This window comes from Macaca fascicularis, chromosome 3 (assembly GCF_037993035.2).
Source record: "Macaca fascicularis isolate 582-1 chromosome 3, T2T-MFA8v1.1".
In the NCBI taxonomy this organism is placed as follows: Eukaryota; Metazoa; Chordata; class Mammalia; order Primates; family Cercopithecidae; genus Macaca; species Macaca fascicularis.
Genome location: NC_088377.1, coordinates 182353298 through 182378378, shown reverse-complemented (window position 1 = coordinate 182378378; position 25081 = coordinate 182353298). Strand labels below are relative to the sequence as shown.

Genomic DNA, 25081 nt, shown 5'->3' with positions numbered 1-25081 from the left:
GGAAGTAGAAAACAAAGAGATGAGGAAAAAAGGTTGTTCACAAAATTTTATGTTGACTTAATTCCCTACTCTGAAAGGTTCACTTGATTTCCCCCTCCCTATAGGTTTTGTTGAGACGGAGTCTCACTCTGTCGCCCAGGCTGGAGTTCAGTAGTGTGATCTGGGCTCACTGCGACCTCCGCCTCCCAGGTCCAAGCGATTCTCCTGCCTCAGCCTCCCGATTAGCTGGGGCTACAGGCACCCGCCACCACGCCCGGCTGATTTTTGTATTTTTAGTAGAGACAGGGTTTCACCATGTTGGCCAGGCTGGTCTCAAACTCCTGACCTCAGGTAACCTGCCTGCCTCAACCTCCCAAAGTGCTGGATAACAGGCATAAGCCACTGCAGTGGCCCATGTGCCCCTTTTCTATTGCTGCTGTAACAGCTCCTAGGAACTGAGGCCCTGGGCCCCACACCCCCCAAGCTCACCTGGCATCAGATCCACCCCAGTGAAGCCTGGAGATGCAGCTGCCTTAGGAGAGACCCTGAGCCAGAGGACCCAGCCTACCTGCACCCAGATTTCTGACCCACAGAAACTGGGAGACAATAAATGCTGTTGTTTTAAGCCACTATATTTTGGGATGGTTCGTACACAGCAATAGATAATACAGGCCACAAATGGCTTGATTCAATCCACTGGCTTTAAGGCTGTGTTGGCATAGGCTGGGGGAGGAGACTGCTGTCTTTTTGTCCCTCTCCCGCCTCCACACTGTACCTGAATGGGCACTGGCACAAGGGGCTGTGTGACCAGCTGGTGTGCTCTCCCCCAGCCATCTGGAGCTATCCCAACTCCTCTCTGCCTGCCTTGAACGCCCCCTCAAGACCTGGGAAGGAAAAAATAACATCACCTCCCTAGAAAAAAACTGCACCAAAGGAATCTCTGTCCACCTAAACCATACTGCTCCCTGAAAGACAGGAATGAGGAACTTTATCCTGGAGAAGGAAAGAATGGAAGAAACTAGTCCTGTGGTCAGGGTAGGACTTTTGGGGAGCACAAGGGCTTGACTCCATTCGCTGCCTAGTGGTCTCTAAGACGAGCAATATAATCTATGAAGGTGCAGGGATAAAATGTGATTTTACCTAAAAAAAAAAAAAGAGAGAGAGATTAAGCTTTACAAATATCCCCCCTCCAGGCTGACCCCCAGGCCCCTCCTAGTCTGCCAGCCGGCCACATCAGCTCAGCTCTGAGAAGAAAGCCCATGGTTGGGCCTGGCGGAGAGGGGCAGGCAGTGGTCACTGCAGGTATGCCCCAGGCACTGCCATGGAGAAGAGGACATACTGGTTATATTAACTCTGTTCCTATTCACCAAAATTAATGCCTGCAAGTGGACAGGTGCAGACACTGTGGCAGAGAAACTGTAGTTCCAGACTAGTGTGTGAACCCGGGGCCATGTTAAGGAAGTAGCCAAGCTGTTCTGCTCATGTGCCCAGTATGTCAGCCACTTTCATCAGTTTTGTTTTACCTCATAATAAAAGTTAGCAAGGAGTTGGCAAAATCTATTAAAAATTACCAACAAGATAATTTGAAGTACAATGAAATCTGCCCTAAGTGTATATTTATGCTGGCAGGTAGCACCTGCAGGAAATTTATACATAAATTGTGTGTGTGTGTGTGTGTGTGTGTGTGTGTGCGCGCGCGCGCACACACACACACACTAAGGAGCAATAGGACTTGATGGCATTTTCTAACCTAAATATCAAAGTCTGGGAACTACCAGCAGGACCCACCTGACCAGGGAGTACAGCGGGTCAAGAAAAGAGAAAAACAGGAAAACAAAATAAATTTATTCGTCCTCCTACACAGAACATTTTCCCTGAAGGAGAGTGTCCCTGGCACCTGGCCCAGCTTCCACAATGGAATGGATAGGCCCCTTCCCTCCTTTTACTCCCTAATTGGCCCAAAGCTTTTGAACAGACCCTCAAACCAAGCGGAGGAAGCCATGATGTGCCTTCTACCACTGGAGGGTCACATTTGAAATTGGTGTCCCAATTTTAAACATCCCAGCTGCCATAGGAGAGGCTCTTGGAAGTGGCCTCCAGCTCTTGACAAAGGCCCACACAGGCCACTGCCCCATCACGGAGGGCACACTGGGCCTGTGAGGAGGAAGGGCCTCGCTGCCTCCAGGATGTCCAGTTTGGGGTCCAGCGAGCGGCCAAGCCCCTCCAACACCATGATGGCAAATACAATGGAGGCAAAGTTGCTCTCAAGCTTTACCTGGAACAGAAAAACAGAACAGTTCATCTCGGAACCTACTGATACAGGGACGTGTGTCCTGGATAATCACCTTGCTATCCACTCTCAGCCCCCCTCAGACCTGCCCACGGGATGTTTACCATCTACCTGACATTCTGTTCTCTACCGCATCATCTCCCCAACCACCTCATCTACTCGCCCAGCCTCCCATCTACTGGACACACTAAGGAAAAATCTAGGGGTGCAGAATATACTTTTCTAGGTTTGTGTCCATTTGTGCGTATGAATGAATGACCAAATAAATCTTTCACACACATCCCAGACACTATACATTTAAATACAAGTCATTCTTCAAAACCTATGGTAACCTGTATGTATGTATGTATGTATGTATTTTATAGACAGGGTCTCACTGTCACCTAGGCTGGAGTGCACTGGCAAGATCACAGCTCACTGCAGCCTTGAGCCCCTGGACTTAAGGGATCCTTCTGCCTCAGCCTCCTGAGACTGGGACTCTTTTGTAAACAGAGGGTCTTGCAATGTTGACGAGGCTGATCTCGAACTCTGGCCCCAAGGAATCCTCCCACCTTGGCCGCCCCAAGTGCTGAGATTAGAGGGAGGAGCCACGTCAGCTGGTCTACAATAGCCTTTTTAAGAGACAACACACAGGCTAGGCGCGGTGGCTCATGCCTGTGATCCCAGCACTTTGGGAGGCCAAGGTGAGTGGATCATGAGGTCAGGAGATCGACACCATCCTGGCTAACACAGTGAAACCCTGTCTCTACTAAAAATACAAAAAAATTAGCCGGGCATGGTGGCGGGCACCTGTGGTCCCAGCTACTCGGGAAGCTGAGGCAGGAGAATGGCGTGAACCCAGGAGGTGGAGCTTGCAGTGAGCCGAGATTGCACCACTGCACTCCAGTCTGGGCAAGAGAGTGAAACTGCATCTCAAAAAAATAAAAAACAAATAAGAGACAATACACAATTGACTGCTCAAACAGGGTACAGCTATCCCTTCAGAGCCAGATTAGTAGTAATAGCAATTGACATGGATTATTCAACTGTTCTTCAAAAGTATCATCATTATCCCCATTCTATAGAGAAAGAAGCTGTGGCTCAGAGAGGTTCAATGACTTGCTCAAGGCCACTGAGTGAGGAGGAATAGAGCCAGATTTAAACCTAGAAGAACAGGAATCTGCTTTTTAAGTGGACAGAAGGTCAGGAAATGGAAGGTTGAATCATGGGAAATATTCTTTGTTAGAAATTTAAAAGTATTTGTCTCCATTAAGGGCTGGAAGGTTGTCGGGGGTTGGGCTGATCCAGAAGCAGCAGCATGTGGAGCCCAGGAGCAGCTTGTGGAGTTCCAGCCTGGCGGACTGGCCACACAGGCTCTGGTCAGGCTGGGAACCCAGGGCTCCAACACCTCTGGGAATGCTTTCATTCTGAAGCTGGGTGGTGGGTTCTTGGTGTGGATTGGATTCCTTTACCTCTATGTTACTGTCAAATACTTTATTTTTAAAAATTAAGTGCTACCTGAATAGATATTTCTTCTAAGGAAGATATATTATATAAATGGCCAACTGGCATATGAAAAGATGTTCAACATCATGAATCAGTAGAGAAATGCAATCAAAACCACAATGAGACATCACCTCACACCCATTAGGATGGCCACGAAAAACAAAACAAAATGACAACTGTTGGTGAGGATGAGAGAAACGACCCCTTCTGTACTGTTGGTGGGCACATAAAATGGTACAGCTCCTGTGGAAGTTCCTCAAAAACTAAAAACATACCATAGGATCCAGAAAACCCATTTTGGGGTATATGTTTAAAAATTGGAAAGCCAGAATACAATTTATAGACTTTACTGGCTACATTAAACATTTTTAAAACTTTTCTAAAATTTGAAAGTAGGATCTTGGAAAGGTATTTACACATTCATGTTCACTGCAGCGTTATTCACTACAACCGAGCAGTGGAAACAACCCAGTGAACATCAACAGAGTAACAGGCCGGGTGCGGCGGCTCACACCTGTCATCCCAGCACTTCGCGAGGCCGAGGCGGGCGCATCACCTGAGGTCAGGAGTTCGAGACCAGCCTGGCCAACATGGCAAAGCCCCATCTCTACTAAAAATACAAAAATTAGCTGGGCATGGTGGCGGGTGCCTGTAATCCCAGTTACTTGGGAGGCTGAGGCACGAGAATCGCTTGAACCCAGGAAGCAGAGGTTGCAGTGAGCCAAGATTGCACCACTGCACTCCAGCCTGGCGAAAGAGTGAGACCCTGTCTCAAAAGGAAATCCTGTCACATGTTACAACATGGATGAAACCTGGGGACACTATATTGAGTAAAACAAGCCAATCACAAAAGGACAATATACTGTATAATTCCGCTTATATGAAATATCTAGAGTAGCCAAAATCATGGAAACATAAAACAGCATGGTGGTTCCCAGGGCTGGGTGGAGAGGGGAATGGGGAGCTAGTCAATTTGCACAATGCTATACTATGCATCTGGAGAGGGTTGGGGGGTAAATTTTCTGTGTTTTTCATCACAATGAAAAATTTGTAAATGTTTTCAAACTTAAGGGCCTAGTGAAGTGCTTAGAATGCAGTAGCTGCCCTAGACCCTCTGTCTGCTCTTCCATCCTAGGAACAGCAGCAGCAAACACTCAGGGCCCCTCACCCACCATGCCCCAAACTATGTGGGGAGCAGATGTTCAGAGTGAGCCACGGAGGCAGGAGGACCCAGCAGCAGGCGGGGGCTCGGCCCATGTGGCCACAGGTGAGCTGCTCGGCCTCTCAGCTTTGGTGCCTGCCTCTTGGAACACTGAGGGGATAAACTGGATACTAATAGATGTCATATAGCTAAGGGCGGTACCACAGGGCAAGCAGAGGGGGCCACAGCACAGCCCTGTAAGTACAATCACCACGGCCTCTGCGGGCTGAGAACTGCTGGCACAGGTCAGCGCTGCTGGGCGAAGGGGCTGACGTGAGCCTTTCCGCCTGCTCCAGGCCCCGTGCTCTCAGCTCCCAAGAGTGCACATCCATTCCTGTTCCTCCCTGAGCCACTCGCTAGCAATGGTTGAGGCTCTCCCCTAAGACTAAGGCAACACTTAAGCTGTTTTTACAACAGAACTTTGCCAAAGTTTTAGAAAGCATAAAAAAGTTTTTCACCAAAAACTAAAAACAAACAAAAAACCCCACCAACAAAGCCAGCCCAAGCTCTGGAGTTAGAGAGACAGGGGTCCAGACTGTGGCTTCACCATGCACAGGACATGGATAGTTACTTAACCTCTGTCCTCCGTCTCCTGGTGGGGACAAAACCGTGGGGCTCCTACCCGCCTGTGGGACTGTCCTGAGATTGAGCTGAGGTGTGTGGAAAGCACCTGGCCTTTCCCAGATGGTGAGCTTCACACACACACCAGTGGCAGCCCTAACTGCTCCCATCACTCCTGGGGGCCCTAACTGCTCCCGTCAGTCCTGAGGGACCCTTCGGTCTGTATCTCAGTTGAGTCCCAAGCACATGGCTATTGCAGAGCACTGTGGGAGCAGCAGAGCCAGCACCTGGCCTGGGTCCTGGGTCCTAGGACAAACCCTGGCTCTGCTGTGAGGTCGACCAGATGAGCTGCCCACCTGTCCTCCAGCCTACCCACTGCAGGATGAAGGGGCCAGAGCAGACACAAAGCTCCTTTCTGGCTCTTACTTCTGTGTTATTATTCTTGCCAGCTGCTGCCATTTCCACGTAATGTTTCCTTCTTAGAATGTAGACCCTCAACAGATGCAATGGAAAGGGCCATCTTCCGACAAGGTCCTCCCTTCTCCACCTTCAACACTGCTCACCCCTGGCCAGCAGCCTTAGTTTAAAGAGTGCCCGAGACTAGGCTCCATGACAAGGCAACAGAGCCAGGACACAGGCTAAGATGAACCATGAGGCCAGCTCCCTCTAATAGACTGCAGCAGCCAGGCAGGGGCCACAACAGTCCTGCTAGGGTCTCTGAAAGCACCAGGACACGAGGCATGACCCTCTCGAGTGGACCCTGGACCCCAGGACTTCATTCCACCAGGAAAGAGCTAAGCATGATTTACATTAACACAAGCATCAAGAATGTGAACCAAGGAGGGAAAGACATGAAAAGCCAGAGGTAGAGGCTGTTTCTACATTTTAAAATACACTTTTCTACATTTAAATGTCACAGATACTTAGACTACACCGACTTGACAGAGACACAGACTAACTGTGCTACAAAGCACTTGTTGCAAATGGCTTGTTACTAAAAATGCCTTCAAAATATATAATAGGCCGGGCGCAGTGGCTCATGCCTGTAATCCCAACACTTTGGGAGGCCGAGGAAGGGTGGATCACCTGAGGTCAGGAGTTTGAGACCAGCCTGGCCAACATAGTGAAAAAAAAAAAAAAAAAAATACAAAAATTAGCCAGGCGTGGAGGTGCGTGCCTGTAATCCCAGCTACTCAGGAGAGTGAGGCAAGAAACTCACTGGAACCTGGGAAGCAGAGGCTGCAGTCAGCCGAGATTGTGCCACTGCACTCGAGCCTGGGCAACAGAGTGAGACTGTGTCTCAAAAAAAAAAAAAAAAACAACATATAATAGAAGCACTTCCCACTACCCTGTGTCCTCCCCTCCCACCCTGCCCCGTCCCACCTTCCCCAGAGACCTCCTCTCTGACTGGCCCTCACCTTGTGAGTCATCAGCAACTTAAAGACACTGGAGAGAAGGCTGGACACATGAAGCTGGAAAAACAAAATAAAGGCTAATGCAGACCACAGAGCCTTCCAGAACCGATTCTTTCCCACCACCCACACACTCTCAGCCCCAGGATCCCACCCCACTCCCCCGCCAGGGCATACATACATCAGTGAGCGCAAAAGGGACCATCTGACAAACTTGGAAAGGACTCCTCCAGCACAAGCCCAACTCCCACCTCAAGACTCGGTCACAGAGGCCTTTGGAGGACAAGCTTTTGAGCCCCACCCACCCCATCCCTGAAGCAACCACAAAAATCACACCTGCCTGTAATCCTAGCACTTTGGGAGGCCAAGGCGGGAGGATCACTTGAGGTCAGGAGTTCGAGACCAGCCTGGCCAACATGGTGAAACCCCATTTCTACTAAAAATATAAAAATTAGCCGGACGTGGTAGCGGATGCCTGTAGTCCCAGCTACTCAGGAGCCAGAGGCAGGAGAATTTGCTTGAACCTGGGAGGTGGAGGTTGCAGTGAGCCAAGATCGCACCACTACATTCCAACTTGGGTGACACAGCAAGACTCCGTCTCAAAAAAATTTAAAAAAATAATCACACCTGGATAGACTAGATCAGCAGGGCCAGCGTGCCAGTGGCCACTCCTTGTCTGACCCATTCCTGTTAATGTGGCCATGAACTTGGGGATAAAACAGTCAATTTTGCTAGAACTGTGTGTAAAATACAAAGCAGGCTCTGGCTTGGGTTTAAATAAGGGACATGTGCATTGGGCACATCATTTGGCTGCTTGGAGACCACAGTCCTCCCTCCCTGTGTGCTTGGCTGTCCCCAAATGAACAGTGACCCTGGATGAGGAAGGAGCTGCAGCCTCCTAAGTGGCACTGCACAAAGGGGCCCCCTTGAGCACCAGGAACTTCATCGGGCCTCCTCATGCCTGGAAGATGTGGGGTGGCTCTTTTTTTGCTTTAACACTCACTCCCCTCATAAAGAGATCTCCCTTAGACCCAGGATCTGCTCTGCCCCAGGCCAGGTATGGACACCCCGGCCCCTGTTCCGCAAGTAACCTGCCCACCTTCTCCAGGGTGATGGTGTTCTTCCTGGCCTGGGTCACCAGCGTGGCCATCTCGGTTTTGAACCCCTCCACATCCCTGCACTCGCTGGCCCGGGCATGATGCAGGATCAGCTCAGCCACTCTCTGGCCCTGAAAGATGCAAAAGAAAAGGGACTTGGAGTGGAGCGAGCATAAACCTGGACGTGGTGCCCAAGCGTCTTTCTCATCTCAGCAGCTCCACCCTGACTTTTCTGGCATCTTGCTTTTGGCTCTTCCTCCTCGGGCTGTGATGTTTTCCCTTTGCCCAAACCCACAGGGAGGAATGCCCCCACTCCTGCTGCACTGCACCTCAGTGCTTAACCTTGGCCCAGGGGACACTTTCAAACCAACTTCAGGCCCCAGCTTTGGATTTGCCCTCTCGGAGGCGGGGACTGTCCTGCATTTTGCTGTTTTAATCCCAACATTTTGGGAGGCCGAGGCAGGTGGATCACCTGCGGTCAGGAGTTCAAGGCAGCCTGACCAACATGGTGAAACCCCATCTCTGCTAAAAATACAAAAATTAGCCGGGCGTGGTGGTAGACGCCTGTAATCCCAGCTACCTGGGAGGCTGAGGCAGGAGAATTACTTGAACCTGAGAGGTAGAGGTTGCAGTGAGCTGAGATTGTGCCACTGCACTCCAGCCCAGGTGACAGAGTGAGATTCCATCTCAAAAAAATAATTAATTAATTTTTAAAAAAAAACACAGTTCTCTTTTTTCCAGCGTTCTTCTTGCTAGAGAATTCTTTGCCAGCTGGCCAGAGCATCTCCTCACAGTCACCCTCGATGTAGTCCTTTCACTTGACTCTGCAGAGGCCTTGCCGAATGCCTTTTCTCTGAATAATCATTCTCAACCACTGCAGCCCCTCAGAATTATAGGGGAGGCTGCAAAAACTACTCATGTCCCCACATCGGACGTGCCAGCATGCTGTGCCCCACTTAGAGGCTGTGTTCTCTATGCTGTCGCATCTCACCAGCCTGCCACCTTGAAGCAGGTAGCACACACCAAGGGCAGCCATAATCTGGTCAAGAAGCCAGCGTTCCTGGTGACCACCTGGATGTTTGCTGGAGAAGGACCAGAAATTACTAACACGAAACAGCACTTGTTTATTCCCATGGTCCCAAACCATTTGCCACTCAGAACTGGCCTGATTCGCACCCAACACCTGCTAACAGAAAGCCCCATAAGGGCAGCCTAGCCTCCTGTCCTCCTGCCTCCCTCCACTCGTTTCCGGCAGGCTGGCAAGTGTGAGCATTGATAAGAATGACTGGGCTAATGAGACCTGTCCTGTGTCAAGACAGAGACATTCCGGCCGGGTGCAGTGGCTCACACCTGTAATCCCAGCACTTTGGGAAGCTGAGGCAGGCGGATCACCTGAGGTCAGGAGTTCGAGATCAGCCTGGCCAACATGGTGAAACCCCATCTCTACTAAAAATACAAAAAGTAGCCAGGCATGGTGGCATGTGCCTGTAATCCCTGCTACTCAGGAGGCATAGCAGGAGAATTGCTTGAATCCAGGAGGTGAAGGTTGCAGTGAGCCGAGATCACTCCACGGCACTCCAGCCTGGGTGACAGAGTGAGACTCTGTCTCAAAAAAAAAGACAGACACAGAGGCATTCCCCAGAGTACAAAAGATTTGCCCTCCACCCAGCCTGTAGTCCTAGCTACTCAGGAGCTTGAGATGGGAGGATGGCTTGAGCCCAAGGCAGCCTGCACAATATAGCAAGACCCCATCTCCATTAATTTTTTGAAACTTTAAAATAAAAACAAGGTCTCTCTCTGTCACCCTGGCTGGAGAGCAGTGTAATCCTAGTTCACCACAGCCTTGAACTCCTGAGCTCAAGCGATTCTCTCACCTCAGCCTCCCAAGTAGCTGCGACCACAGGTGCACACCACCAAGCCTGGCTTTTTCTTTTCTTTTTTTTTTTTTGAAATGGAGTCTCACTCTTTCACCCAGGCTGGAGTGAAGTGGCCTGATCTCAGCTTACTGCAACCTCTGCCCCCTGGAGTTCAAGCGATTCTCCTACCTCAGCCTCCTAAGTAGCTGGGATTACAGGCGCACGCCACCATGCCCGGCTAATTTTGTATTTTTGTAGAGACCATGTTGGCCAGGCTGGACTCGAACTCCTGACCTCAAGTGATCGACCCGCCCTGGCCTCCCAAAGTGCTGAGATTACAGGCATGAGCCACTGTGCCTGGCCTATTTTCTTATTTTTTATAGAGACAGGGTCTCACTATGTTGCTCGGGCTGGCCTTGAACTCCTGGGCTCAAGCAATCCTCCCGCCTCAGGCTTCCAAAGTGCTGGGATTACAGGTCTGAGACACCATGCCTCACCAACTTTTTTAATTTAAAAAAATTCACCCCAACTTCTGTGGTCCCAGTGAGTCTCACCTGCCCCATCACCACAGCCATGAAAACTGCCCGGAAATTCCTCAGGTCGGAGGCCTGCAGCTCCGCCACAATGCCAGCATCCAGCAGCACCAGTCGCAGTGGGCACAGGGAAGATGGCACGGCCACCACCAGAGTGTCACAGACGTCCGCCTGCTGCAGCTGCACCTCCCGACTCGAGGACAGGCTGTCGGCACCCTGGACCAGGATGTTTCCAGGGTGAAGGTCCGCATGCACAAAGTTATCCACAAATATCTGGAAGGAGATCACACTGCTCATGAGTGAGTCACCCCTACAGCACCACCAAGCCACACAGAAAGAAAGTTGCTGGGTGACAATAAATTCCCAGCAATCTATCAGCCACAAAGAGGTGCATGTCCTAAAGACCTTTCTTGTTTAGATGTCAACTCAGAATTTGTACTGGATGAGCTAAGTTAAAGTTTCAAAATAAAAATTATTTTCAAAGCATTTTAAAAAGATTATAAAGGGGCTGGTCTCAGTGGCTTTACACAATCCCAGCACTTTGGGAGGCCAATGAAGGAGGGTCACTTGAGCCCAGGAGTTCAAGATTACTCAAGTTCAAGATCATAGTTCAAGAGCTATGATCATGCCACTGCACCCCAGCCTGGGTGACACAGCAGGACTCCATCTTGTAAAAATAAATAAATAAGGCTGGGTGTGGTGGCTCACGCCTGTAATCCCAGCACTTTGGGAGACTGAGGTGGGTGGATCACTTGAGGTCAGGAGTTAAAGACCAGCCTGGCCAACAAGGTGAAACCTTGCCTCTACTAAAAATACAAAAATTAGCTGGGCGTGGTGGCACATGCCTGTAAATCCCAGCTACCAAGTAGAGGCAGGGCAGGAGAATGACTTGAACCTGGGAGGCAGAGGTTGGAGTGAGCCGAGATCATGCCACTGCACTCCAGTCTGGGCAACAGAGCGAGACTCCGTCTCAAAAAATATATAATAAAAATAAATAAAATAAAAAGCCTAAGGCCAAACTGCATTTGAAATGCCTTATTTTTACTTTATGAGTTGAATCATTAATATTCTAACTAAAATAATTAGCTACTTATTAAAGACTTTCGGCCGGGCGCGGTGGCTCATGCCTGTAATCCCAGCACTTTGGGAGGCCGAGGCGGGTGGATCACGAGGTCAGGAGATTGAGACCATCCTGGCTAACATGGTGAAACCCCATCTCTACTAAAAATACAAAAAAAAATTAGCCGGGCACGGTGGCGGGTGTCTGTGGTCCCAGCTACTCGGGAGGCTGAGGCAGGAGAATGTCGTGAACCCGGGAGGCAGAGCTTGCAGTGAGCCAAGATCGCACCACTGCACTCCAGCCTGGGCGACTGAGCAAGATTCCATCTCAAAAAAAGAAAAAAAAAAAAAATAGATTTTCCCCAAACCTCTATGTTCTTTTTTTTTTTTTTTTTTTTTTTTTTGAGACGGAGTCTTGCTCTGTTGCCCAGGCTGGAGTGCAGTGGCCGGATCTCAGCTCACTGCACGCTCCGCCTCCCGGGTTCAGGCCATTCTCCTGCCTCAGCCTCCCGAGTAGCTGGGACTACAGGCGCCCGCCGCCTCACCCGGCTAGTTTTTTGTATTTTTTAGTAGAGACGGGGTTTCACCGTTTTAGCCAGGATGGTCTCAATCTCCTGACCTCGTGATCCGCCCGTCTCGGCCTCCCAAAGTGCTAGGATTACAGGCTTGAGCCACCGCGCCCGGCACCTCTATGTTCTTAAAACTCATAGAATTGCATTTCTTTAAAAACAGCTCATAAATCAGACTTTCCCTCCATTACTTCAACCTGTCCACATCAGTGAGGTGTGGGAGTGAGTGCCACTAGCAGCCACATGCACACAGAGCCCTTCTGTGGAGGAGGACACAGTTCTCAGGACATACTGGCATGCAGAATTGGAGGAGCAGGAAGGACACAGCTTTGAACCTGCTAAACTGGACAGCAACCCCCAGGGATTGTGTTGGATTCAGGCATGGCTTGTGGAACAGGAATCAGCCTCCAATAATCAGTCATCTCAGAGGTCAGAGAAACCCCAGCAATCCTTCCACAGGAGATGAGAGGAGAGACCAAGGCAGGAGCAGAACAGCTGCTGGTGGATGGGCTCTCGGGACTGCTTCCAGCTGACACAGGGCCCCAAGCACCATGGATCCCTCCTCCCTGTAGATCCAGGCCATAGACCCCATCCCTCATGGCGGCAGACCATGAAAGGACTGTCCTAATCCAGATTGTAGCTTTGGTAGGGATAAGGGAAGCTGCTACCCATGTGAAAATCCTGGGACCTAGGGGGCTGGAACCTGCACACCTGCAGGACATGGTCACCAAAGGCTGGGCTGACCCTCCAGCAAGGCTAGCGCCTCCTAAGTAGGTCACTAATCTTGGCCCTGGTATACTTTTTTTTTTTTCTTTCTGAGACTGAGTCTCACTCTGTTGCCCAGGCTAGAGTATAATGGTCTGATCTCAGCTCATTGCAACCTCCACTTCTTGGGTTCAAGCGATTCTCCTGCCTCAGCCTCCCAAGTAGCTGGGACTACAGGCAGGCACCACCACACCTGGCTAATTTTTTGTAGTTTTGGCCAGGCTGGTCTGAACTCCTGACCTCAAGTGATCTGCCCGCCTCAGCCTCCCAAAGTGCTGGGATTACAGGAGTGAGCCATCATGCCTGGCCTGGCCTGGCCTGGTATACTTTTAAAATTTCACTGAGCATAATTTAAGATCTATGCACTTTATAGAATGTTGCTGTAATTCAGTTTGTTTGTTTTTTTTTAAGTTTCTGAATCTTCTGGAACCTTGCCTTCAGCTCCACCCAGGGTCTCATGCCCCGATCCTGACCCCAAAACTGGAGCCCTCTCATCCTCTCTCCTCTCCTGGTGCTGCTTCATGCTGCTTCTCCCCTGGCTACATCCCTCTTGTGCCCCTTGGAGCCCTGTTCCTATGGACAAAGTCCTCTTGCCACTAGGTTCTAACTGCAACTACTGAATTGAAACCTAGGTGTGCCTCAACAATCCTGCTTCTCCAGGAGCCAGAGGGGTGGGAGCTGCTGACTCCCCATCCCACAGGCCCTGGGATGGAGTGGAGTTGGGGTTGGAGAGGAGTCACCTGAGCCTACCCCTAAAATGGCTCTCAGCCTTCTGCACGTGCGTGCGTGCTGTCAGCCTGCAGGACTCCACCTGTTCTGAGCGACCCTGCTGCGGGGACTCCAAATGTGCCTCCACCCACAGCTCCATCTCTGACTCCTCAATTCATTCTCCAGCTCTCACCACATGCCTGGGTCTTCGCTACCATGATTCTTTGCCTCTGAGACCTAGGTATTCTTCCTCCCTATCCACCTCGACCCTGTCGCCCATTCCTGTCATCCATCCCTTCAACCACCGTCCTCCGTCCCAACCACCAGAAAGACCAGACCCCCAACAATCTAAGATCTTCTTCCTTTGGTCCTGCATGGGGGCTGCTAACAATGCTGGGTCACAATTACTACCAATAAAGGCAGCCATAACTAGCGTGGCTTAGGACTCACTGTGGCTTCTTAGGAATTTCCACTCCTTTAACCATCATGCGGACCCTATGAGGAAGGCACTTCTTATCCTCTTTTGAAAGATAAGAAGCCTGAGGACAAAGGTTAAGTAACTGGCCCCAGACACTCCTCTCTGCCCCAAGCTAGTAAGCTGGAAGCTGAGATTTGAACTCAAAACAAATCCTGCTCTGGGCTCCCAGCTCCTAACCCCCAGGCTACACTGCAAATAGGCAAAACACCCCCTCTGCCTCTCCCACACCAACATGGCTTGCCCCTCCTGACGACCATCCACATTTTCCAAGTAGCTCTTTCTAGTCCCAGGGCAGCAGTTTCAAACCTCTCTATTCTCTTTAAACCTCCTCTCCCACAACCCTCTGCATCCTACTCTCAGCAGAGAACAATGGCCCCTCTTAGTTCACAAGGAAATAGAAGGTTTCCCCTGGAAGCACCATCAAATCCTGTCCCTGTGCCTGTAAGTTTCTCCATCCCTCCAGCCCAGGGTTTCTCAGTCTATTGCTGGGGGTGGGGACGGCCGTCCCTGCACTCTGGGGTGGTAAGCTCCTGGCTTCTTCCTGACAGGTGCCAGCAGCACCCCCGACCCCCAACTATAACAACCAAGAATGTCTCCAGACATCACCAGGTGTCCCCTGGTAGACAAAACCACCCTGTTGTAAACCACGGCTCTGGCCTTTGTGAAACAAAGAATGCCCTCCTGATGCAGCCAGGCCCTTCTTCAGCTGGGGGGCCTTCAGAATCCTCGCTGGTAGATACAGGAAAGACAAAACCTACCAAGAGTTCTTAGGAGGTGGAAACACTTGAACATGTTCAAATGTCCAAGAATCAAAATCTACCTTCTGGCTCCCCTGACTCTCGTCTCACCCTCCCGCTCCAACTCCATGAAGCGGACATGAGGTTGTGACATTAGGGCATTCCTCAGCATAAAAACCTCCTATGTCTTTTTATGGTTTTTTGTTTTTGTTTTTGTTTTTTTAGATGGAGCTCTGTCGCCAGGCCGGAGTGCAGTGCCGTGATCTCAGCTCACTGCAATCTCTGCCTCCTGGGTTCAAGCAATTCCCCTGCCTCAGTCTCCCGAGTAGCTGGGACTGCCACCACCTCATGGTGGTAGTTTTTGTATTTTTGGTGCTAATTTTTGTGTTTTGTTTTTTTTTTTTTTTTTTTTTTTTTTGTAGTGACAGGGTTTCGAAATGTTGCTCAGGCTGGTCTCAAACCCCTGGGCTCAAGCAATCTCCCCGCCTCAGCCTCCTGAAGTGCTGGGATTACAGGCATGAGCCACTGCGCCCAGCCAACACTCTCCTATGTCCTAATCTGGGCACTGGGATGCTTTTTAAAAATTCACTAAGCATCATTTAAGATCTGAGTACCTTATATTTAAATATTATTGGAATTCAATTTTTTAAAGTTAAGGGCAAAAAGCTTCAAAATGAACTTATCTGCCCTTGGATTAAAGTCCAAACTCTTTTATATATTTACTAGACCCTTCGTGATCAGGCCCCTTTCACCTCCTCAGCCTCAGCAATCACTGCTCCTCCTTCAAACTCTCTTGCAAGCCATACTAAGTGCTTTCATCTCTCCAAGGGCATCATGCAGTAGCTCACCCAGGCCTCGGCAAAAGCTGTTCTCTCTGGACAACTCCCTGCCACCTGTCCTTATGCAGTGACACCTAGACCTTCACACTGTAGCCAAGATGGAGCCACTTCCTGAGTGAATCCCTGGGTTAGCATAAGCCCCTCCGAAATGACCCTTTGGCACCCTGCACCTATCCCTATAAATCAGTGACTTAGTCGTAGCCTGTCTTCCCAAGGAACAGTATGTCATGAGCATTGTAATTGTGTCTATTTTGCTCACTACTGTAATCCCAGCCCTTAATTCAGTGCTTGGCACCTAGCAGGTGCTCAAAAAACATGTGCTGAACAAATGAGCAAAGCAGCATTTAAAATATGATATTGTCTCAGCTGTTCGCTAAACTACAGGCAATGCTGGCAGAACTGGGTCATGGTCACCCTTCTGCCCACAGCACACAGAGCCTGAACCACTGACAAAGTACTTAAGAGGCTGGGCACAGTGGCTCATGCCTGTAATCCCAACACTTTGGGAGGGAGGCCAAGGTGGGAGAATCACTTGGGCCCAGGAGTTCAAGACTCCCCTGGACAACATAGTGAGACCCTGCCCCTACAAAACAATTTTTAAAATTAGCCAGGGTTGGTGGCTCATGTTTGTAGTCCCAGCTACTCAGGAGGCTGAGGAGTGAGGAGGGAGGATCACCTGAGCCCAAGAGGTTGAGGCTGTAGTGCCTGGAGATTTTGCCACTGTACTCCAGCCTGGGCAACAGAATGAGACCCTATCTTAAAAAAGGAAAAAAAAAAAAAAAGTGCTTCACAGACACCATGGACATATGGCCATTTATGGTAGCCTCCACTCTTTCTAGACCAGACTTTCTCAACCTGGCAGCTTGCTGCTTGGCTCTCCTTCCCACCCAGATAGCCAGAGTCCCAGCCCACTCCCCATCTGCAAGCTGACCACATGCTGGGCCTGAGCCCACTCCAGCCATGAGCTCACCATCTTCAGGAGCATGTTGATCCCCAGCCGTGCGATCTTCCTCTTCAAGTCCACAGGAATTCCTGCCTGCTGGTAACTGGACACAGGCACACTCTCCTTCAGAAAGACCAGGGAGAGAACAGCTTAATCCCAGCCAGCCTGTGATGCCAGCTCCTCCTCCCACGTGGCACTACAGCACTGCCTTCTCACTGATTAGGAAGTAACCCAAAGAGTTCTTCCTTTCCTAGAACCCATCTGTCATTCAGCCATGTGCAGTGGCTCACACCTGTAATCCTAGCACCTTGGGAGGCCAACGTGGGTGGATCGCTTGGCCCAGGGATTCAAGACCAGCCCGGACAACATGGTAAAACCCCATCTCTACAAAAAATACCAAAATTAGCCATGGGTGGTGGTGCACAACTGTGGTCCCAGCTACTCAAGAGGCTGAGGTGGAAGAACCACCTCAGCTCGGAAAGTCACAGCTTCAGTGAGCTGAGACTGCGCCACTGCACTCTAGCCTGAGTGACAGGGACTCTGTCTCAAACTAAACAAAACAAAAATCTGTCATCCACACATTGATTTGAACTTCTTTACATTCCCTCCTATAACAGCTATCAGAAGGATGACAAGTCACATAGGTTTACTGGAAAGGAAACTTATCAATCCTGCTACTGAAGATAAGAGATGTGATGTCCTGAAACAATAGGGGCGGGCATCAGAGAATTCGTTTCTGGGCAAGAATCAGCCAGTGGGGATCTGGGCAATATAAGGAGACCCCATCTCTACAAAAAAAAAAAAAAAAAAGTAGCCAGGTGTGGTGGCTAACACCTATAATCCTAGCACTTTGGGAAACCAAGGCAGGAGGATCACTTGAACTCGGGAGTTTGAGACCAGCCTAGGCAACGGGGTGAAACCCAGGCTCTACAAAAAAATACAAAAATTAGTCAGACATGGTGGCTTGTGCCTATGGTCCCAGCTACTTGGGAGGCTGAGGTGGAAGGATCACTTGAGCCCAGGAGGTGGAGGCTGCAGTGAGCCGAGATCATGCCACTGTACCACAGCCTGGGCAAGAGAGCAAGACCTTGTCTCAAAAAAAAAAAATTGTCAAAACAACCCATGGAGATAGATCTTGTTATCCCTAATTAACAAATGAAGGCATCAAAGCCCAGAGAAGTTAAGCAGCTTGCTCAAGTTCACACAGCTAGGAACACTGCGTGGTTCACGTCATGTTCATGAGATTCCCTGAATCTCACATCACCATCTGTAAAGAGGAGGCTGGGCTGGGTGCAGTGGCTCACGCCTGTAATCCCAGCACTTTGGGAGGCCGAGGCGGGCAGATCACTTGTGGTCAGGAGTTCAAGACCAGCCTGGCCAACGTGGCAAAACTCCATCTCTACTAAAAAATACAAAAATTAGCCAGGTGTGGTGGCACGCACCTGTAATCCCAGCTACTTGGGAGGCTGAGGCACGAGAATCACTTGAACCTGGGAGGCGGAGGTTGCAGTGAACTGAGATCATGCCACTGCACTCTAGCCTGGGCTTCAGAGTGAGACTCTGTCTCAAAAAAAAAAAAAAGAGAGAGAAGGCTGAACTAGAGTAGAGGATAGCTAGGGCAAGTGAGATGACACAAGGTTGTTCAGCACTTTCTCTGTGCCCAGCTCCTCGTTTTGCATTCAATGTGTCATTTACTCCTGAGACAATCCTGTAAGGCAGGTCACTAGCTAATAAAACGGGAGAGTAGATTTTCAAATCTAGGAGATCGGGCCACACCCAGTGCTCTCAGCTACCTCACTACAACACTGCCTCCCCCACCCCCGAGGCCAACACGTCCCAGCTCCTCACAATTTTACCACACAAATCCCATCCTCTCTCCAGACTGAAGCCTTTCTGTGGGCTGGAGACGACCCCACTGCAAGTGGCAAGCGAAAGGTATGGCCAGGCAAAGCCACCACTCTTACTTCATACGTTTCCACCAAGACTTCCCTGGTGACAAAGGGGCGCAGAGGGGTGGGGAACTTGACAGCTTTCACATTCTGGAAGTTGACCTGGAAGTGTTCTAGATTCTGAGCTTCATAACGCAGGTCGATCTACAGAGAAATGAACAGAAAGGAGGGCTAGTCTGGGCACAGTCACACTGACATCTGCAATGCCAAGGAGCCGGCAAGTCATGAGATCCACCCCACCTTCCCCACCAGCTCGCCCCACAGGACTTGTCCAGAAACTCAGGAGGCAAAATCCGTGGGCTACAGCCTGCCCCAACAATCCCAGATCTCTGTGTGAATTCCTGGAGGCTGCAGACAGCAGGTGCCCTGGTGGGCTTTGGGCTGTACTGCTTCTCCGCTACTCTCGCCCTTGCCACCCGTCTGCTTCACACCAGCCCACGGGTCCCTTCTCCGTCTCCCTGGGATCTGGCTTCTCTAGGCCCAGCCCCCAGCCCTCTCTTTCCATGAGGGCCAGCATGCTGTAGCCACTTCCACACAGGGCTCCCCGTCTCACAGCAGCTCTCCACCCACCGCATCAACATTGCCACCGCTACTCTCCCCAGCCACCACTCAACAGACCCAAAGGACCAGTTCCAGGTTTATCATCAACCTCTGTGGGCATCCGGGGCTGGTGCTGCTGCTGACCTGGCTCTTCGTGGTGGCTCTTTCTCTGGCACCTGCCCTTCACTCTCCCGGCGTCCCTGCTGCCTCTCACTGTCCTGTCTTGGCCGGGTCTCCTGTACCCCCAGGAGCTGATGTCCTTTCTCCTGACTGAAGTCAGCGTGTGTGCCCCCTTGACATCCACCAAGCCCTCAGCCGGTGCCTCCTCTGACAGCACCTTGATCCCCAGGTCAGACCTCAATGCCAGCCTCCAGAGTGACATATCCAATGACACCTGGATGTGGCCCGGTGGGAGCCCAGAGACCCTGAAGCTCAACATCTAAATGGAATTTCCCTTCACCATCCCCACACATTCAGTCACCTTTGAGTCCCCAGATCACGCCTTCTCTCTTCCCGTCCGTGCACAGCAACGGCCCAGTGCCATCAAGTCTGCAGACCTCACCGTCCTCAGATCAGTCCCTCTCCCACAATGCCATTCCCAAGGCACATGCCCTCAGATCCCGTCACCTGAGCTCAAACAGAGGTGCCTCGGGTGTGCTCCTTGACCCATCCTTCCCCTCCGATCCATCACCTGCATGGTGAAGTCTGCACTCCTTAGAATGGCATCCAGGTGGGTCATGATTTGGCCCCTACTTCTCTGTCCAGGTCCATCTCTCATGGCACTTTCCCCTTCCTTTTACCACCCAAGACCTGGCCTCACCCAACTCCACAGAGTGCTCAACATCCCAGAGTGGCTAACACCCCCAGCTCTCCTCTGGCTTCTTTACTGCCTCTGATTGGAATGTTATTCCCCCACTTGGTCCAACTGCAAACACCAGTCACCTTTCAATACGCAGCTCAAGCCAAGGACAGCAACCACGTCCTCCTCCGAGCCCTGCTGAACCATGCTCAGGTTCAGCCAGGCTCAGGTTCATTGCTTCCAGGGCCTCCCTCAGATACCAGATGGCTCAGTCCCTGACTTAAAATTGCATAGTATTTGCATATAACCTATGCATATCCTCCCACATACTTTAAATCATCTCTAGATTATTTATAATACCTAACACAACCTAAACACTCTGTAAATCATTGTTAAACTGCATTGTTAAGGGAATAATGCAAGAAAAAAAAAGTCTGTACATGTTCAATACAGATGCAACTATCATATACCTAACTACATTTTTTATTGAATCCAGGGATACACAACCCATGGACAGAGGGCTAACTGTCTTTCTTTTTTTTTTTCAGATGGAGGCTTGCTCTGTTGCCCAGCCTCGAGTGCAAAAGCGTGATCTTGGCTCACTGCATCCTCCGCCTCCCGGGTTCAAGTGATTCTCCTGTCTCAGCCTCTCGAGTAGCTGGGATTACAGGTGTGTGCCACCATGCCCGGCTAATTTTTGTATTTTTAGTAGAGACAGTGTTTCGCCATGTTGGCCAGGCTGGTCTTGAACTCCTGACTTCAAGTGATCCACCTGCCACTGCCTCCCAAAGTGCTAGGATTACAGGTGTAAGCCACTGTGCCTGGCCCTGACTGTCTTTCTTAAGGATAGGAAAGCTCACTTGTTTTCTTTGTTTACCAGCTTCTAACAGAGTTTGGTTTTTGTTTTTTTTTTAGATGGGGTCTCCCTCTGTCACCCAGGCTGGAGTGCAGTGGCGTGATCATGGTTCACTGCAAACTCTGCCTCCCAGATTCAAGCGATTCTCCCACCTCAGCCTCCTGAGTAGCTGGGCTACAGACAAGCACCACCATGCCTGGCTAATTTTTTGTATTTTTAGTAGAGATGAGGTTTCACCATGTTGCCCAAACTGGTCTCAAACTCCTATCAAGCAATCCAGCCACCTCAGCCTCCCAAAGTCCTGAGATTACACGCATGAGCCACCGCACCCAGCCCTAACAGAGATTTTAGTCACTATTACATAAATTTATAAATGAATGGAGAGACACTCACACACTATATCCAGACCCACAACTCTAAGGTTTCCAGCCTAGGAACATGATGGGACTACTGACAGATGGAGAGAGGCTTAGTAGGAAGAGCTGATTTTTTAAGGCAAATGGGGTGTAATTCAGAGACGTGAGTTTGAAGTGATGGAACCACATGATGTCTGTCAGACTTCTGCAAGGGGAACTGAAACTCAGATGAGTGGGAAGATTGAGAGGAATTAATGCAGAGATGGTTGTTGGAATTGATGCCATTTTCTCTGTTTTAATTTGCTTTTATTATCAAATTACATTGCTCTGTAGCTATGAATGTTTGTGTCCCCCCAAAATTCCTGTGTTGAAATGCTAAGCCCTAAGGTGATGGTATTAGGAGATGAGGCCTTTAGGAGGTGATTAGGTCATGAGAGCAGAGCCTGCATGAATGGATTAGCACCTTTACACAAGGGACCCAAGACAGATCCCTTACCCCTTCCACCATGTGATGACACAGAAGGTGCCAATTATGAACCAGAAAGTGAGGCCTCACCAGACACCAAATCTGCCGATGCCTTGATCTAGAATTTTCAGCCTCCAGAACCTCGAGAAATACATTTCTGTTGTTTGTAAGCTACTTAGTTTATGGTATTCTGTCCGAACAGACTAAGAGACTTTCTGAACATTAGAATGAATCCCTAGGACTTAAAATCTTAAATCAGAGGCTCTAAACAAAGACTTGGCAGGTTGCTTCTGAAAACCTGCCAATTTCTGCACTACCCAACAAGGAGCCAACAGGTGCCTACGTGGAGCCCCAACTCTCAGTGTGTTTGCTAAGTCTGTATCCTTATACAAATGTCCCAAGGGCCCTGAGCATGAAGGAGGTCCTTGTTGACTCAATTTGCCCTGGAATCAAAGCAGAACAAAGGCACAGTGTGTGACTTTGCTAATTATTTTCTCACTCTGGAGTCAGTGATTATGGCAGAAATAATGCTAGACGCTCTCCACCAAAATCATTTCCTTTTCCTCCCTGGCACAAAGGAAGATGGTGTTTCCCAAGCTCACAGTTAACACTGGGCCCATGCGGTTAAAGCTCTGATCAGTGAACGGGGAAGAAGCGATGTTTGCCACTTCCAGGCCTGGCCACAAAATCTCTTATGTGACCCTGCATGGCCTCTCCCTTCAATCCACGCTGACCCCAGATGACACATGTCGAAGGAGGCAGTGCCAAACTTGGGAAGAAATTGAGTCCCCTGAAACTAGGGAGTAGAGCTTCCTCTCTTGACCGGGCACGGTGGCTTAGGTCTGTTATCTCAGCACTTTGGAAGGCGGAGGAGGGAGAATGGCTTGAGCCCAGGAGTTCGAGATCAGCCTGGGCAACATAGCAAGACTCTGTCTCTATTTTTAAAACAATAAAATAAAGAGCTCCCTTTCTCTGCCTCAGTTCACCTGCATAGAACTTTGTTTTTTGTTTTTATTTTTCTTTTGAGATGGAGTCTCGCTCTGTCGCCCAGGCTGGAGTGCAGTGGTGCGATCTCAGCTCCCTGCAACCTCCGTCTCAGGTTCAAGCAATTCTCATGCCTCAGTCTCCTGAGTAGCTGAGAATACAGGCATGTACCACCACGCCCAGCTAATTTTTGTATTTTTAGTAGAGACAGTGTTACACCATATTGGCCAGGTTGATCTCGAACTCCTGGCCTCAAGTGATCAACCCGCCTCAGCCTCCCAAAGCGCTAGGATTACACACATGAGCCACCACTCTCGGCCAGAATTTTGATATAAGCAAAAACTTAACTCGTTGCATTAAGCCACTGAGATTTGGGTGTTCTCTGTTTTATCAGCTAGTGTTACCAGCTCTAACACATCACATGAGCTATGACATACCGGAAAATTATTCATTCAACATTTACTAAGCAGCAGCTAATGGCAAGAACTATGTTAGGTGCTAGTTACAGCTGAGGGGAGGAGAACTCACCTGTTGGACCATCAGCTTCTCAAATTCCTCCACAATCTCAGGCAAGCTAAGCCACTTGATGCCTGGCAAAAGTCCGAGGACTCGGCTGCCAATCTTCATCAGCAGCAGGTCCATATGCACCTGAGCGAGCAGGCCAGGGTGTAACACCTGTCGGAAAGAGGAACCGTGAGACAGGAGGAGAAATCCGCTGGACACATTTTACCCAGCCAGGGCTGGGTCCCACCATCCAAGGAAGAGCCAGGTGGTTTCTCATCAAAGGAAAGAGAATGTGGTCCTGACTTCCAAGCAGCTAGTTCACTCCAGACCCAGTTCATCTTCCTCTATCAGATTATTCACAGCGCCACTTCAAGCCAATAAATGAAACAGCTTGCATGAAATAAGCTCTCAGATATTGGTAAGGCAAATAGAAATAAACGTGGGGGCGATTTGCATGGCGGGTGTTTCTGATCTGGGAAAGCTCAGTGGAGAGGTGAGCTGTGAGCTCTCAGAGCACTTACTTTCACTGCCACGGGGATGAGGTGACCTGGCTCAAGTTGGTGGCCAGGGACCTGAGCCTGAGACACCCCTGCGTTTGATCCAACCAGGTCAGCTTCAGGGAGGAGCAGCCTTTCTAGAAACGACTGGTCTGCGAGATTTCCTGGAGGTTTCCGGCCATTTCCAAGGTATCCAAAGAGCTCTCTCAGGCCCCCGACTGCCCCAGCATCTGGGAAGGGCGGCAGACAGGAGGCCCTGCCAAGTCTCTGGACGCTGTCAGTCTCCAGGAAGGCAGTGTTGGCGTATGCTTTGTACACCTGGGCCACGCAGCCTGAGCCCACAGGTTCCCGGTTCTCAAAAGAGAGGATGCTCCCCCAGTCCTCCCCAAAAGCCTGCCGAAGGAAGCGCTCAGTGTGAGCCCACGGGTGGGGGGTCACTCGGACATGCAGCTTGGAAAACTGGGCACAGAAAGCCTCGGAAAACAGATCGCGCCGGGTGCTGGCCCACTGGCCCAGTTTGATGTAGGTTGGGCCTGAGGTCTCGGTGGCTTTCAGAAGCAGGTGGAGCCAGAGGGTGGAGACGCTGGGAGCCAGGTAGGTGAGGGGGTAGAGGAGAAGGAGGGGGAAGAATTTCACCAACAGAGCGCCGGCGCGAAGCCAGAGGCGGAGATGCAGGAAGACGCCGCCCAGAGGTCCCGCTCGGGGGAGGCTCTCAGCGAGCCCCGCGCCGGCCGCTGCGCTGCAGCGGACCCTTTGCCGACCCAGGACGTCAGTGGCCCCCTCACCCACGTCCCCGCACACGGAGACGACCTTGGGCAAAGTACCCAGCAGAAGCCAGCAGAGCCTGGCATCGCGAGGGCACTCGGAGGGCCTCAGGAGGCTGAGTCCCTGTCTGAGCTCGAAGCACCTCAGGTGCGACAGGCAAACCCTGACGGAGACGCGCCAGGGCGCCACCATCCTCCCAAGGCCCGCGGCCCAAGCAGCCCGCCCTCCACTTCAGGGGCGCCCGCTCAGGCGAGGCTGCGGTGAAGCCGAAGCCCGGCCCTGCACCCGCGGGCGGAGCTGCCCATCCGAGCCGGCTCCGCGCCCCGCTCCCGCCCGCACCTCGCAGGGCCTCAGGCCGGAGGCCCGCGCCCCGCCTGACACCCGCCGGCCGCGCCGAGCCGCACGGAAGGGGCTGTCAGACCGCACCAACTGCGGAACGGGAGGAGCCAGGACCCACGCGAAGCCAGGCCCCCGGCGCGCGCGACCTGAGCGACGGGGCCGCGCGGGCGGAGGCAGGGGCCGGGCAGCCGCAGGGTCACCGCGCTTCCAGGCGCCAGTGCGAGACAGCTGGGGAGCGGGCACCAGCCCACGGCGCGGGCGCGGCGGGGGCCGGGAGGGCGGGGCGCAGCGTTGGGGGCGGAGCGTGGAGGGCGGGAGGCGCGTCGGGGGCGGAGCCTCGGGGGCGGGCGGGGGTGCAGGCGAAGGGAACCCAGGCACCGAGGGCTGTGGTGGAGGGGAGGGGCGCAGGAGATGAGTGGGACGGGTTCGGCCACTGGGTTGTAAGCGCCATTGCAAAATTACAACAGATAATGAAAGAGATCTGACCTAACCAACTCCATCTTCCTTCTAACCT

General features: G+C 51.1%; 1 protein-coding gene across 4 annotated transcripts; it reads right to left on the bottom strand.

The window, feature by feature from the left end:
- Window positions 1-1807: 1807 nt before the first annotated feature.
- ADCK2 (aarF domain containing kinase 2) lies at window positions 1808-24804 on the bottom strand. 4 transcript variants are annotated; one of them, XM_005550944.5, is made up of 8 exons: window positions 23488-24804; window positions 22991-23137; window positions 18477-18605; window positions 16540-16635; window positions 10436-10687; window positions 8028-8156; window positions 6935-6988; window positions 1808-2254 (listed from the first exon to the last, which is right to left on the bottom strand). In XM_005550944.5, the coding sequence occupies exons 1-8, from the start codon at window positions 24418-24420 to the stop codon at window positions 2114-2116; spliced, it is 1881 nt and encodes a 626-aa protein (XP_005551001.3). In that variant the 5' UTR covers window positions 24421-24804; the 3' UTR covers window positions 1808-2113. The 4 variants fall into 4 exon arrangements, with proteins under 4 accessions (XP_005551001.3, XP_005551003.3, XP_005551002.3 ...); XM_005550946.5 differs by lacking the exon at window positions 10436-10687; XM_005550945.5 differs by lacking the exon at window positions 18477-18605.
- Window positions 24805-25081: the final 277 nt, after the last annotated feature.

Excerpts from the sequence above, each read along its gene's own strand:
- ADCK2 (XM_005550944.5), bottom strand. The coding sequence starts at position 24,420 with ATGGTGGCGCCCTGGCGCGTCTCCGTCAGGGTTTGCCTGTCGCACCTG. Across the intron at positions 18,606-22,990 it reads AGAAGCTGATGGTCCAACAG|ATCGACCTGCGTTATGAAGC; the intron begins GTGAGTTCTCCT and ends ATTTCTCTGTAG. Across the intron at positions 6,989-8,027 it reads ACACCATCACCCTGGAGAAG|CTTCATGTGTCCAGCCTTCT; the intron begins GTGGGCAGGTTA and ends TTGTTTTTCCAG.